This window comes from Pangasianodon hypophthalmus, chromosome 24 (assembly GCF_027358585.1).
Source record: "Pangasianodon hypophthalmus isolate fPanHyp1 chromosome 24, fPanHyp1.pri, whole genome shotgun sequence".
Taxonomy (NCBI): domain Eukaryota; kingdom Metazoa; phylum Chordata; class Actinopteri; order Siluriformes; family Pangasiidae; genus Pangasianodon; species Pangasianodon hypophthalmus.
This window is the reverse complement of record NC_069733.1, coordinates 11,700,822-11,717,397: the sequence shown is the minus strand read 5'-3', so window position 1 is coordinate 11,717,397 and position 16,576 is coordinate 11,700,822. Positions and strand designations below refer to the sequence as shown.

At 35.5% G+C, this 16,576-nt stretch overlaps 1 protein-coding gene across 1 annotated transcript in view; it reads right to left on the bottom strand.

The window, feature by feature from the left end:
• The window catches only part of gc (GC vitamin D binding protein), a 50,224-nt gene continuing 33,648 nt past the window's right edge, over nt 1-16,576 (bottom strand). Inside the window, exons 6-12 of the mRNA XM_026931140.3 lie at nt 16,018-16,106; nt 14,446-14,572; nt 13,803-13,996; nt 9,656-9,785; nt 7,350-7,444; nt 6,025-6,130; nt 1-4,897 (exon numbers count right to left, since the gene is read on the bottom strand). Coding sequence (XP_026786941.3) covers nt 4,856-4,897; nt 6,025-6,130; nt 7,350-7,444; nt 9,656-9,785; nt 13,803-13,996; nt 14,446-14,572; nt 16,018-16,106 — 783 coding nt within the window. The 3' untranslated portion in view covers nt 1-4,855. The remainder of the gene's footprint in view (nt 4,898-6,024; nt 6,131-7,349; nt 7,445-9,655; nt 9,786-13,802; nt 13,997-14,445; nt 14,573-16,017; nt 16,107-16,576) is intronic.

Genomic DNA, 16,576 nt, shown 5'->3' with positions numbered 1-16,576 from the left:
ATGTAATGGAAGAGTTATGGGTAAATTCCAGATCTTTTAAACAAATCTTATACGAATAGTGGCATGTTTTACAACTACAATAACATTTTAATTTTGATAACGTTTTAGAGCACACAGCTGAAGTGATTATTTTAGAATTTATATTTTTTAAAAGAAATGAATATTAAAAATAAACTGAATTTAATAAATGGTGCTGGCATTTTTTCCGTCTCTGTATTTGACATGTTCTGTATGTTCACATTATACACAATGTTATAAACATTTATAAGAATGTGTTACACTTTATAGCTATCTTTTCCAAAAGCACGCTGAAAGCTTGAGTATCAGCTGATATTGACTCCCATCTGATATGTTTCTTTAAAACTACTAAGCTTTAAAATGATTTTTTTTAACTGAAGCTTTAAAAATTTATAGGAATACAAAGCTAAAATATATGACTTACACAAAGCTGCAGCTTTTTTATTCAGTTAAACACTTTTACACAATAATCACATTGCAAATATAATAAATATAGAAAATATATGTTGTTTGCTAAAAGTGTTTGGTAAGCAACTTGGTAACAATTCCTATGAAACCTGTATTCATAATGTATTATAACTGCATGTATAACATGTTATATACATACATCATACATTATAATGCTTAACATAAGTATATATAAATGTAGCAGTTATAGTTACATGCATAACACATAAAGCATGAACGTGACTTTAAAGAGTCAGGATCCATAAAGCTTTATAAGCACAGCGTATAATGCTGTATGTATCCAAACATCATAGACATATTGTTATAAATTATTAAAAAGTATTATAAAGTTAGAAAGTGTTACGCATGTACATATAACTAGTGACAGTTTTAACTGGTCATTACAAGATATTACAGATGTCTTACAATGCATTAAGTATACAGGATTCACACAAAGTGTTACCAAGGTGTGTTATAAAATTATTATAAATAGTATTATAAGCCAGGAGTATTATAATAAAAGTATTATAAGCCAGGAGCCTTTATAAAGATATCGGATTTACAGATCGTTCTTAGAAAAAGTGATATGCTTTATGTGTTATTCATTCCATTCACTCTATTATGCATCATGCATTATGAATACCTGGTTCCAAGGAAGTGTTACCGTGATCATTTTAGTCCTAATAATGATTCGTTACAAGCATCGGTGTTACTATTCATCACAAGATGCTACGTAGGAGATAAGTTGGAGCTACGTATGCGTTATTGTCATATTACCTTACTATAATATATGATCTTATGGTAAATAATGACAGTCATCAGTTTTACAGTCATCATAAATTAAGGATAATATTTTATTTTAAGGCTTTATCAGCGTTTATTGTGTTGTCACAAATCTCTGTTACCAAATTACAAATAACTAGAAGTAAAAAGACGCATTAATCTAGGCATAACAGAAAGCCTTACAGATTATTTTTCATCCTTGAATAGTCTCTCTATACTTTCTTCAGTAAAAGACAAGACAGTAACAGGATTAAAATGACCATGTGAATTCAGTTCAGCATAAATCATGATTCATGACGAAATCATGATTCGTTTTGATTTACTGTTGATTGTGCAGATAATCAGGACTTAAAGCCAACATAACTACTGAATAGCAAAAGTACTGAATGGCAAAACAAAATTAATATATTACAAATAATTACCAATATACTGTATTTATTTGAATCTGCAAGCAACATCAGGTGTCACCAGACTTAAAGCATGTGACCTTCTGTCTCTGAAATGAACTTGGGCAAGATTTTAAAAAGCTAGTGATGATTTTAGATGTAAGCATAGTATAGTTTATATATTTTAGTTAATTTGTAAAATAGTAGTAGTGGAACTGTGGGATCAGATTAGGATCAGACTGGATTTGAACTGGATTTCTTGTAGCACTTTACAGTTGCAGAAAAAGACAAGCTGAATTCCAGGGTTTGATTTTTTTTGAGAAACAAATGGAAGGCAGCAACAAAAAAGTACAATCTACAACGTTTGTAATGTTTTAGCTTCTCACTGAACTCAAGCTTTTCATTCTGTAGCTCAAAACTGAGTGAGGTATAGTTCTGTGGGTTTCAATTAACTTTGACAACAACAACAACAACAACAATAATAATAATAATAATAATAATAATAATAATGATAATAAATGTTGCAATAATTATATTTATATAAATGTAAGACTTGTAATTTCTAATTTTACAATGGTACAATGGCGCCATCTAGTTTTTAACTATTAATCTTACACAAATTCATATTTCACAATAACATTAACTTATCTTATCTTGTCTTATTACCCAGTTCTTAATGATCCACGAGAGATCAGCTCAGACACAAATATGATGCTGTGAATTAATTTTATTATAGAGGAACTGAAGAAACATTGAAAGAACTGTTTACTGAAATTTATATAACCCTTTAAGCTCCCTCATATTGCTCAAATAAAAGCTTTTTTTCATATAGTAATGTCCTCAAAATATTTCTTACATATTTTCTGTTATTTTATTTTTTAAATAATTGATATAAGCTATTCTCTGATTGATGAAATGTTCAAATTATTAAAGCCTGGAACATAAATGAATACTACATAAAGTTATTAAGCAATGGCCTATAATTATTTTCACATTTTGTAATTTGCCCTAATCTTTCTCACACAACCGTAAAAGTCACTCATCATTTCAACCATTACTGTATATACTGATGACACTAAAAGTGGAAGCTGTGGTGGGGAGTCACACTCTATTCATTCACTCTATTACATATGTGCCAATAAACATACAAAAAAAAAAAAAAAGCATTGTATTCAACACATTCACAGTACAGGGTATCCCAAAAGTCTCCATACATAGGGGAAATAAACACCTTTCAGCAAAATGTCAGCAAAATGTCTTCAAAAAATTTTCATACTTATATATATATATATATATATATATATATATATATATATATATATATATATATATATTCTGATAGCCTTTAAGAATGCCATTGACAGAAGAAGAACGTTTTGAAATCATTCTTATGGCTGGATCAGGAAGCTGTCACGAGGTTATGATGGACATGCAATTACATGCATAACACCAGATTTTGTTTCTGCGAAGGCTGAGGAAAGCCCATCTCTCACCCCTCATCCTCACCATGTTCTACAGAGGGACTATCGAGAGCATCCTGAGCAGCTGCATCACTAACTGGTTTGGGAATCGCACCGTCCCTGCAGCGGATAGTGAAGACAGCTGAGAAGATCACTGGGGTCTCGCTTCCCTCCATCACAGACACTTACACCACACGCTGCATCCGCATAGCCACCAGCATTGTGGATGACCCCACACACCCCTCACACACTCTTCACCCTCCTGCCATCTGGCAAACGGTACCGAAGCATTCGGGCCCTCACGGACAGACTGTGTAAGAGTTTCTTCCCCCAATCCATCAGACTCCTCAACACTCAGAGACTGGACTGAAAACACACACACACTCACACACACTCAACTGAACATCACCCCATCATCCTCTTTGCAAATTTTGCACATCTCCGTATTCAATTTCTGCTGCTACAAATATTTATTATATTATATATAATCTTTATCCTCTCTACCCTGCTGCTACTCCTTATGTTTACATTTACAGCAACTTATATTGTTGCTCTTTTGCACTACTGTTGTCTGATTCACTTTCTACTAGAACTGTGTACTAGTCAGCGCTGCACTGTAACTTACTGTGCCCTTTGTCCTGTTTTGGCAGTTTTGTAGTGTCTTGTGCCGTCTACACATGTTTGCACTGTACACTTTATGTAAATATATGTAGTCTTCTGTAGTTCTGTGTTAGCTTTATGTAGCACCTTGATCCTGGAGGAACGTTGTTTGGTTTCACTGTGTACTAACTAGTGGTATATGGTTGAAATGACAAGCCACTTGACTTGACTTGACTTGACTTGACTTGAGATGTGTTAACACGAGTTCATCATGAGTGGGAGAGACGACCCTGTGTGTGTTTACAAAGAAATGGCAATCATATAGAGGATGTTCTTTAAATAAAGATGCATTTTGCTAAAAACTGTTAATGGAAAAAAGTGTTAATATATGGAGACTTTTGGGACACCCTGTATTATTACTGTATTGCTTTTGTAGAAAAGATAAGTGCAATACTCCAGACTGAAATTCCTTCAACTTTTTCTGTCTGATATACTGTAATATCATGACAATATTACAGAAAATGTAAGTCTTGCTTGAAAATATAATTTTGACTAATTGTAAACTTCTACTGACATACATGGGATGGAAAAAATCTACATACACCATTTTTTTTTATTACTACAACATAATAAAGTGCTTTTGCACATAATCCTTTTAATGTGAGTCTAAAACACTTTAAAGATGAATCACCATTAAATTACCTACATCTAAGTGGTATAGCTTTAAAGATGGCAATAGCAATACATATATTTTAAAAAATATTTTTAAAAATATTGCTCAAATGCATTTTGCACTATTAAGTTTTATTTGGTTATCGTAAAGATGTTCATCATAATAAGTCTTTCTCCATATTAACCTAAAAATCTGATGTGTAGATATCTTTCAACTTTTTTTTTTTTTTATAGCACAGGCAAAGCAATCTATAGGCTGTCAGTCTCTGTGGCAACAGAAATCTACTGTATTAGTCTGTTTGTGGTGGAAAAAAAAATTATAATAATAATAATAACTAATAATAACCCTTTTATAGTTAGAACAACCTTTAAGCTCACATCATATACCTTGTGGGGACAGAATAAAATGGAGTATAATTAAATGTTTTATATTCATGATATGCATTTGATTAAGCTCAGGATCTGTCATGGAAACCCTGCTGAAAGTGTTCAAGCTGCAGCAGTGTCCTCATACTTCATGACTGCCTCAGTCTGTGAAAGGCAACAAGAAATGTAAATTAATGAACAGCAAAATGTGGCCTTAGCTATTACTTCTGATGATTCTGGTGATCTTGACATTTCTGTAATTGCTGCTGAAATGATGAGAAACGGGAGGTGAGCTGATCTCACATGCAGTGCATTTAATAGCCATGCTTGCGAAAATCCTTTAATAGCCATGCTTGCGAAAATCCTTTAATAGCCATGCTTGCGAAAATCCTTTAAAAGATATGCTTGGTCACTCTCTAATCTGGTTCCTAGTTCACAGATTAATCAAAGTATCACTCTGTGGTGTAACATCCACACATAAGTTATTCATGCCAAATGCATTGCAGTGCATTGCAAAATTATTCAGTATTCAACAGCCAGTAGGTCTTCACTAATTTCTATTAAATACCTGAGAAATATATTAAACTCATTGCTTAATCCTTCCTTAATCAGTGACTAACCCTTATTTAACCCCTATTTGGACGGGATTCAATTCCATCATATCCAGGTGCTTTGCTGGGAATTTCTTTCTGTCCAGATCAGCTATGTCTGTTTTTCTCCTTCCACCTCTGCGAGGACTATCTACTGTTTTTTGACCAACTCTATAGCTGACTGATAATTTTAGTCCCATCTGGATAGACATGTTTCTGATTTTGCAGGCAGATTTTTGACTGCTGTTTCTGTATTTAATCGCTTATATCTACGTCCTGAATTGGTGAAAAGACAAACGCTGTAGTGGAGTCTCTGAACAAGAAGGGGTCTTATAACTGTGTCTACACTGGGAGCTCATTAACAAAGAGAAGGAAAATAAAATCAGCCAAAGATCACAATCCTGAAGGCCAATTAAAAGGGGCTGTTAAAAATGGGCTACACATATGCCACAACAACATGCTTCATTTTAATGTAAAATTTTTTTTTTTTTACTAATAAATGAATGAACAGTTACAGGATATCTAACTTTAAATGTTGCCAAATAAATAAATATGAGCACACAACCATCTGTGAAACGACAAACGGAGGAAACGTTTAAAAATAGTTTTTTCAAATGTCACCCAGTGAAAGTAATCCCATCCAAATAGGACTATATTTCAGTTCCATTATCCATTCCAATGAGAGAGCAGAAGAGTGCCCACCAGTTTTTGGCACAGCTGTGCAGGCGAATGCTGGAAGCAGCAACTGGTGGTCAGATCTATCCACGCCTGGCTCTTGGGCTCATCTCCCTGGAACTCATGCTGAATCCTGGAAACACAGAAAGATCATATAAAAGATGTGGGTTTACAAGGCTAATCAATAGCTATCTAGTTGGCCTAAATTAGCTTTCATTTATGTCGCATTCAAGCTATATGAAAGTATTTAGGAGCATGGGAAAGCGACCCTTTTTTCCAATCTAAAAGGATTTTAAAAATGGTGATTGGGGTTTAATTTATCATTAGCCAGCATTCACATGTAGCTGCGATAACTTTAAACCTTAGCACTTTTCTTAATATTTACAGAACTGAGGCTTTGTGTGAAAACATGTGCAAACTCGATAATGACTGTAAAATATTCTGATTTACTAGCACATCTTTGCTGTTTTGTGTAATTGCTTTAATTGTGTAAATGGATTAATTTTGCACCTGCAATGTGATTTAGAGTACTAAGCCTGGAAGTTACTTTGGGAATGGTGATTGCACAAGCAAATCTGATCAAAGGACATACATGTCCTATACATGTATTAAAATTGCAAAAGCTCATTTCTGCTAGTTGAAGATAAAGTAAAAATATTTACTAACTCTTAACATTAAGAAGGTTTATATACTTTTACTCCTTCATAAAATAAGATGAACAAAGTCTCAAAATTATGACTTTTTTTTCGCGTAAAGGTTTGTGGTAGAGGTGGTGAAAGTAATCATGGTGAAGGTTCCATGTGAGCTGTCTGATGTACACTTATACCTCTAATGCCAACAGCATTTAAACAGAGCCTGTAAAAAGGTTTTGATTCACATATACCTTCGGAACAGAAAACACACACATCTACACACATTTATTTTTTCTTCACATTATATTTTGAACAGTTTTTGACATATCATTTAGCCATTATGTGAGTTTCAGGCAACATTACCACTCTCAGGTTGACGTGAATGGTTTCTCCCAGCTGGAAAGTGGTAATTAGAATAATTTCCATATGAGGCCACTGTGTTATTATCAGCCGCATTAGCATTTCTATAGTTGCTTTAAAGCAGCCAGCTAACTCTGGTTAGTTAGATCATGTGATAAAATTTGTGCACTGCTATCTAAATACTTATTAATTTTTAGGAACATTTTTATTCAGTGGAAATTGCTTATTTTCTACCACAGGAGTTAAAGCCTCCTTAAAAAATGCCTTTAGAGGTTATAAAACTATACTAGATGAAGTATGTAGGTGGAAGCAGACTTGTCCATACTGCACAGCACAAAGGATAAATTATTAAAGCCTCACTTTGTTTTGAATGCAGGCAACTCCAGTTTAAAGTACTGCAAGCAGAAGTTGTCAATCACAGACACTAGTGATGCTGCTTTCTCCAATTTGCTTTGCTGCAAAACAAGAAAGTTGAGAGAACCGATCAGTGTGACAGCCAGGCTTCTAGATTGATGGGAAAAAGGAAATGCATTCTTTTAATCAGACTTGAATTAAATGCTGACAATGAGATTATGCCGACTGTACAGTTAGATATGACAGTTCTAGTCATGAATTCATAAGTGGAAGTGTATTTTCTCTTTAAAAAAAAATTGATTTGGGAAAAAAAAAAAGAAAAAAAACGGCATATTGATGGGGCGCCAGAGCTCCTCATATGCATGCTAATCATGCATTTTTACCCTCTGGCACTAAGACTCAGATTTAATTAAATGTGCATGCTAATGACTCCCAGAGCTGTGCTGTCGCTCCATCTGGCGTAAAAGTGCTCATGGACGTAATTGGAGAAATTTCAGGAGGAAAAATGAATATGTAATCACAATCAATGTGGTGACATTTCAGAGAGAGGTGGAAGTTCAGAGGCTAAGGTGTTGTGTAACCTAACCTTAAGCATGGTAAACTAGCCTGCCTGTACATTGGCTCTTAATTTTCCGTGACCACTGATTAAGAGCTAATCAGTGACGTTGGTAAAAATAAAATTGGAGTCATTGTGAAGGTCCTAAAAGGCAACTGCACCAATCAATATGTTTATTCCCTCTTTAGTATTGTTACCAGAATATTAGCCATTATTATTGAAATGACAGAACAGGAGGCATTTACAAATGTCTATAAATCACTATTTCTCAGCGCAATCCTGGTGAAATATAGGACCATTTATCATTCATTCATCTTCAGTAACTGCTTTATCAGGGCTAAGGTGGATCTGGAGTCTGTTCCAGGAATACTGGGTGTGAAGCAGGAATACACCCTGGATGGGTGCCAATCCATCACACACCACCATGCACACACATTTTCATAGAAATTCTGCACATACAGCAACCTGAGTTTAGGATCGAATCAGGGACACTCGAAGCTGTATACTATCTGAAACTGTACACTATCCTACTGAACAGTATATCAAAATTATTTAAAGTTCTCTCACCCTTGCTTCGCTGGATAATCTCTCCTGGATGCTGTAGATTTGTACCTAAGACCTGAAACTGTAATCATAAAGACTGTCCTGTGCTCATCCCGTGACTCTTTCACAGTCTGCTCATACTGAACGTCCTTTCAAAACACTTTTATATTGACTTCATAGTGTAGAGTGGAAGAGTAATCATTTATATTCACACTATCTAGTGTCACCCAGAAGAGAATGGGATCCCTTTGAGACTGGTTCTTCTCAAGGCGTCTTCCTCGTGTCATCTCAGGGAGTTTTTCCTTGCCATTAGCTTGCTCATTAGATATCTAATTCTGCATACGTATTTCTGTAAAGCTGCTTTGTGACAATCTTATTCAAATAACAATACAAATACAATTTAATTGAAATGAATACAATTAATACATGAAAACAAAAGCGAAATCTGGGAGGAATTTCGTCTCCCAGGTTTCATATCTGACTGCTCGCTCAAGCCCGCCTGAAAGTAAAAACCTCCCATTCATGCTCCCAGGTAAAATCCTGCCAAATCCTGATGCACACCTCTAGTCTCACATAGATGCCGATATTCATAACTGCACTCCCCCATCCCCCTAGTTGCACTAAGTGCCATTTCTGTGCCTGAAGCCCATTTGTCAAAAATAGCATGTGGACTGTTCCATCAAGAGGTCATAATTGATTTCATAGATTAATGCACCGAAAGCTTATGCTACTGAATTCATGTCTTCTCCAGCTCCACCCTGATCCACTAACCACTGATCACACATATATGTTGCATCTCATTTTGTCTTCTCATCATCTGTGCATTAGGGATGTAGCCAAATACATATACATTATTCAGAATGAACAGATAATTTGTTCTAAGATGGATACCAGTGCAGATTGATAGTGAGAAATAGGCTCACTATGATTGACCAGTTTTGCTCTCTTGGACTCCAGGCCACAGACGGCTACCACGTCATCACAATCTCTGCTAAATGGGGGTGAACACTGTTTTGTTTTGCCACTTGGGAGCCCCTTTAATATTTAGTAATTCACTGGCTATTTCTTTGTTTTCATGCTTCCACAATCTAGTTCAGCCTGTGTTCTCGTATTTGAGTACAGAAGTGCCTGTGATAACCATATACAGTCACTGCTGTTGATTGTTTAGACCTATAGTTAAACACGCATCACCCTGTTGATTGTTGAGTCCTACCTTTAAACATGCTGTGGTGTCATTAGTGCCTGAACAGCAGGCTGCCACTGTGCTTCTCATCTGATCCTGAATGGTTGTTAGCACTGGCACTGAAACTGACACATGTTTCACCCCGATCTGGAACAAATATCTGGAAACAGATAGGCAGACATACAAAATATCTCCTGTTTGTATTAAGTATATACTGTATATTATACTTCTCTACATTTAACAACATTTGACAATATTTTCTACAACTGCTGATCATTTTTGTTATTTACTTTGATTCCAGGCTTTACATTCATTAAAACTCATGTAGTAATAGAATCTTTCTTAATATGAACCAATAAAATTAGCACTACATTGCTGAAGCCCTTTTGCTTCTTGCAGTTTAGATGTAATCAATTAGAATGCAAAAGTTCATACTCACATCAGCTATAGCCCTTATTATGCATTCAGACCATTTTGCTAGGTTTACAGCATTATTATGTCGTGTGTCTTTGCCAGAAAAGAAGTCAAACCTAGAGGCAATTAAGGAATGAACTACTTTTTCTGCATCCTGTAATGACATTATATTTCATAGCTTGTGTTTTCATAGTAACGTTATCTAATAAGAGATGAGTCCATAATCACACAAAGCTTTTTTTTTTTTTTTTTAACCACTTCAGGTGACACAACTGAAAGGTCTTTGAAAGTTACAGTATGTGTGGTGGTCTGTAAACACCTGTCAGATGTCACTGTGATTGAGTTCTGTCCAAAAAAAAAACAACTCCTTTTTTTGTTGCCAAAATTTTGCTGCCAAGTTTTCCTGCTTATAATATACCTTGCCACCTCAACTGTAAGAATCCATAAATATATTTTTTCCAAAATGACACAGAAATGTGTATTTTTTACTTTATAATGTATGTATCTGCAAAGATGTCTACCTGCATGTCGGATAAGGAGTCAGTTTAGCAGTTTAATGTGGTGGTAAAAACATTCAGTTTCTAAAGATGTCTTAAAAATTTGCCACTTTAGCTAAGTGTGATTTCCTCACACAGTCATCGTGACACTTCGATCGAGATGTTTTTACAGCTGTATGCTGTAGCAAAATAGACATACATGATCAGTTCAGTTAGTAATTAGATATGGTCTGTTAAAATGTCAGTGATGCACATCATAATCACATCATCATCAAAAAAGAGAACTTAGTGTGTGCTTACACACTCTGTACAGATGGCAGCGAAGTTGTAAAATGTTTGAATGACTTAATGAAAGAATGGGAAATTTAGCCAACAGAACAGAGTGCACTGAATAATTTAGTGATAATTTTATCACGAATGTAAGAGCTGAAAGTGATCAGTTGAGTGAAAAGATGGTGATAAGGTGTGTATTTAAATGCCATAAATATGTATAGTGAATGAGTATGTGAGTGTGTGTGCACGGTGTCTTGAGATGGACTGGTGTATTCCTGCTTCACACCCAGTGTTCCCAAGATCACTCTGGATCCACCATGACCCTGACCAGGATAAAGTGCTTACTGAAGAAAGAAAGAAAATGTTTATTGTTGGCACCAAAGAAATAAGGCTCTCCCAAATAATCTGACTCCATCTTCTTGTCTAGTTTGTGAGATTACGACAATCCTAAAAACAGTAGGTTAGACAAAAACAGTTACGATCATGATTGCTCTTCAGTCAGTTAGCGGTACTTCCGAACACTTACAGTATATAAAAACATACAGGAATCTAAATATTCCCACACAAAATTAAGGGCTCAGGCTATTTCTCTTTTTCCACTATAGAAGGTAAGCCATGTAGAGAGGACCATTTAATTACAGCCTGGGATAAAATAATCATGGCCTCTCTGGAAAGCTGACAGCCTCTCGGCATGGACTCTTCCTTTCTTGTCCACCCATGCGCGCAAGTCCTTTTATCAGCTGTGTGCAGCACGTCATAGCCTACTGTGCATATTTGCACTAAACATTGTGTGCCAGGCTAAGGAGCAAAGCTGAGCAGAGAAGTTCAAACAGAGAAGCAGAGATGCAGAGAACACTGAACTGGGCTCAACAAGGATAACCTTTGCCAATAATAATTTGAAAGTCTTTCTGAAATTTCTTCATTTTGCACTGATGAAAGGTTAAAGAAGTTTTTTTTTTCCCATTATAAAATTCTGGTGGGGAATTTGCATTATACAAGGTTACTCTTAGAGTGCATTATGAAATCTGCTGGAAATATGAATGTGATCAAAGATGAGCCTGAAAGAATATTGGGCAAGAATGGTGAAAATGCAGTAATAGCATGAAATACTGCACATACAAAAGAGAAACATATTCTATCTTAAGCAGAAGTAAGGTACTTAAGCATTCAGTGTTTAATGTCCAGAAAAAGCCATATGCTGCTAATACCATGAGCATAGATGGTTAACATTTACTGAATAGCAGTGTTTAGAAGCTTTCATGTCAACTGAAATAAATCTACATGAACATTTATAAATGCTTATTCCAACAACAGTCGGCTGTCATAAAGACTGCTGCTGTCAATTTTGATGCCAAGTTGGCATAGCACTTGAGTCAAATGACAGGTTTTTGTTGACATAAGTAAGTTATTACACTTCCTTTTCACTTCCTCTTTATATATAAACACATTGAAGTCTCATGACTTTTGAAAAGTCTTCTCAGCTAAACTGTCTGTGAAACTTAAGCATTGTTATCCGTGACTGACTTACTGATCACTTTGACTCCTGGTATATAGTACGAACTAAAAAAAAAAAAAACTTGTCAGAAAACAATCACGTGCGCAATTCAAAATAGAAATAATTAATCCTGCTTTTTTAAAGGCACAAAAGGCGGATAATAGTAAAAAAGTAAAGTGGTCATGATTAATACATTAATAAATAGTAACACTCAGTGATGTGACAATTATAAAATGTAAATGCTGGAGAAAATGATAATAAATAAGAAACAAAAATAGCTGAAACATGCTGAAGAGATATCAGCAGACATGAAAATGGCAGTTGATAGTGGTAGGTATTGGTAGCTCAGTGTTCCAGAAAGTGGACCCTTGAGCAAGGCACTTAACCCTCGACTGCTCAGCTGTATAAAATGAGATAAATGCAAGTGGCTCTGAATAAGGATGTCTGCCAAATGCCATAAATGAAAAATGTAAATGTCATCTAGCCTTACGAGCATTTTTCCATGATATGGCAAATACCATGAATTAACGCTGAACCATTTTGACATGGCACATTAGCAGATCAGCCCTGCAAGCTAGACTTCTCCTAATTTCTCCTAATAAGTTTATAGTATATCTTTCATAGTTTGATTTGCTCTAGCCAGCTGTGCGTAAATGTGGTACTTTCTATTCTTTCTACAAATCTCTGATTACCTAGGGGATACCTGTAACCCACTTTAGAAAGAAACTATCTGTTTCAGAAATAAATATTAGGGATGTAATGCAATGCATTGTAACGCAATCTGCATCTGTTCATTTCTCCAAATATCTGTACTTAAACCAGAAGTGGGTGTGGCCTAAACCAGAATTGGTCTTTCTTTCTTTCTTTCTTTCTTTCTTACTTACTTACTTAACCCTAGAAAGCACTGTGGAAAAAACTCAGAGGTAGAAATCACAGCACTGTCAGCATGCTCTGTGAATTCTGGCTCTGACAGTTCCTAAAGCTCAGCAACATCACTCAAATTCATAACTAGAGATATGCCTGTAACTGTTTGATTACTCATTATAGATTATAATTTTTGTTTTCACATGCTCATTATGTTTTCTAATAAATTTAGCTGGTTCTATATTCCAAAATATAAACATAAAATAATAATGTGAACCACAATGGCCTTGACCTGGTAGTTACTAAGGATTTATGAATAAATGCTGTAAATGCATGACACAGTGCTGCTCTGTGGTTGTTGTTTGTCCCACAAGCTTCTTATCTGACTGCCTGCTCTTGCCCACATGAAAGTAAAACCTCACATTTGTGCAACTTTTTTTTTTGTTGTTTCCAGTCTCGATGCACACCTCTATTGTAACCAGATGGATATTCATTCTGAATAAAATATTCATATTTGGTTACATTCCTAGTATGTCCATATGAAGAGAATATTTTATATGCATATGTGAGAAGATTAGAGTTTTCTCTCTGGCAGATAAAACATGAATTGTATAATAAATGTTAAAGTGAGCACCTGTCAGTGTTATCTGGTTGGGCTTCCTCGCAGAGCTGTGTAGAGGGGACCTGAAGATCTGAAGATATGATAGGATGTCTTTTTACGCTATCCATGCAGGTGATGGCATCGAGAGGGCCTTTGCTGCAGCATCTTTGCAGTTCCTCAGATACGTTGGCACGGTCCTTGCAGAGGACCTTTTGAACGCTGATAAACTACCATAGATTATGACAGAATATCAGTCTGGTCATACTGTTCCAGGTCACATGACATATTTAAATGAACACTTTTCAGTTTGAGAAAATAGTTCATAATTCTGTACTTAAGAGTTCGATGCTCAAAATCTCCAAAACTAAAAATGCACTATTTCTGTGTTTTAAAATAGAAAAAGATCATACATTGTGATAAAAGTGTTAAATATAATGTGCTGCAGCTTTCAAAATTCAAACCCTTAAAGGAATTTGTATATAAGCCACATTATGAAAATAACATTATGTGTTACCACTGGCTAAGAACTGAGGTGAAGAACATCTTCTGCAAAGGCCCAACAACATCTTTAGGAAATATTACAGAATTACACAAAAGCACTGCTGCTTTAAAGGCAAAAAAGAAAAGAGCAGGGTTAATGTGTCTGGGAGTGTGATTGTACTCTTTCTCGCCTTACCTCTTCAATGACACATTGAGGCTGTGGTTGTAAACAGCATTTTGCAAGCCCAGACTGAAACTGCTTCGAAATAGGTAATGCTTCTTCAAATGGTACTCTCAGGAGACTTCCAAAATATGCAGTCAATCTAAAGTGATAGGACAAGTGACATTTTTTCTCACAGTTCTGAACTAATAGCTAATTCCTACCCACTGGTGAAGTTTATCCCTCCATCTGTGAGGGTGAGAGCTAACACGTGCTTCCTCCAAGACATGTGAAACCATCAGAACTGGTGATTCAGGGATTGATGCTCTTGCAACGTCATAGAACAGCTGAATGCACTAACTGCATACTTCTGTACGCGTGAGCTCAGAGACACCCCCAAATTGGCTAGCAGCACTTTGATTGAAAAGAAAGGCCATCCCTGACACCCACAGAGTGGGCCAGATGTGCTTTTGTGTACTTCTGGTTACAGACGGTATTGCTGGCATTCAGACTCGTCATATTCTGGCTAAAGGTTGAATACTTAGACAAGTGATATTTATGACGTTTAAGTTATTATACACTACCATGTTTGGACACACTTGATATAATCTTAAAGACCTTTTGATAAAGGCTTATGGCTTATGTAAATAATGAACTTTATTGCGTTATGTATACATTTATTTCTGAGTTGAATTGTATTTTTAATAAGTACTTTTTACTTAAAAATTAAATGGTATTCCCCAAAAATGAGGCATTTATAAAACATTTGTTGTATGAATGTTATATAAACCTCCTCATAAACAATTTAAAAACAAATTTATTATTGGCATTTTCTGTAAGGAAACATTCATTTAGGATATTTGGAAGGAGTCTCCAATGTCAGTGCTTTGTAACAGTAAGAGGTAAAGACGTAACTTTAAGTTTTATGACACAGGAAAAGACAGAAAGCTTTACAGTTTCTCGGCAACAAGACAAGCTGTTTTTTTTTTATTAACTTCAGGAAAAAGAAACAAAAGAAGCTAGTCAAAGAATGAATGTTCATAGATGTTGTAATGTAAGTGATAATAGGAACTAATTTGTTTTACTGACGTTCCACAACAATAAACATAACTAGCAAAGGGTAAAAAAAAACATGACGCCATTCTTCAATAAATAAAATGTTAGTGTTGGTAAATTGCTATGATCTATGGGAAGGGATATTTTCTGGCAATAGTACGTCATCTTCAAGCTGGGATGCACCAGGTCACCCTGTCATTAATTATTTTCCTGTAATATTTGTGTTGTATTCCTTACCTGTTTATGTCTTCATTATTATTCTTAAATAGTAGAACATTTCACAGAAACAGTATTAGTAAAACAGATGTGTCCAAACTATTGATTGGGAATTAATAGGCATATTGCTAAAATGGAGGCAAACAGCAAATTCAGTGGCATTCTGTGATGAATTTCTCTTTAGGTGAACATTAGCTCAGTTGATTAGCTTTAACATTCTGATTAGACAATTATTTGCTACAATTAAGGGATGAGCAGACTCTAAGACAATTAAGAGCTACAAATGCACCAGTGGCTCAGTGACTTATCCAGTATTAAACTGAAAGTTGCATTTACCCAGTTTTGTGAGATTTCAGATTCACTTCATTGTTACACATGTTGGAGAGAAACTTCAGGAAAATGGCTGAGCTCCTCTCTTGATACCTCTGCAAAGAATGAAACATTTTTTTTCCAGTTATTTTTGTTTCTCATTTATCATCACTAGCATTTCCATTTCAGAACACGTCTCTGATCGTCATTATCAACATCATCACTATGTCATGTCTGCACTGGAATTGGCATCAAACTTCATATACCAGAATTCACCATGAACTACATACATGGACTCCTTGGACTACAACACCCGCATATCTCGCACTACGCGACGTTCATGTTCACCAGATTACTGATTGCACACACTTGAAAGCTATCACCACTCACCTCTATATAAGCACACTCCAAATTTTACACTGCAAAGTATCTGCTCAGCTCTGTTTCACAGCTGGTATAACAAATCTGGACTCTGATTTATGGTTTTGATTCTGGATTGTTTACCTCAATTGTGGTTTTTGTCTTGATAAGCTGATTGCTCATCACCTGACCTTGTGTCTGTCTCTCGACCTTGAATACACCTAGT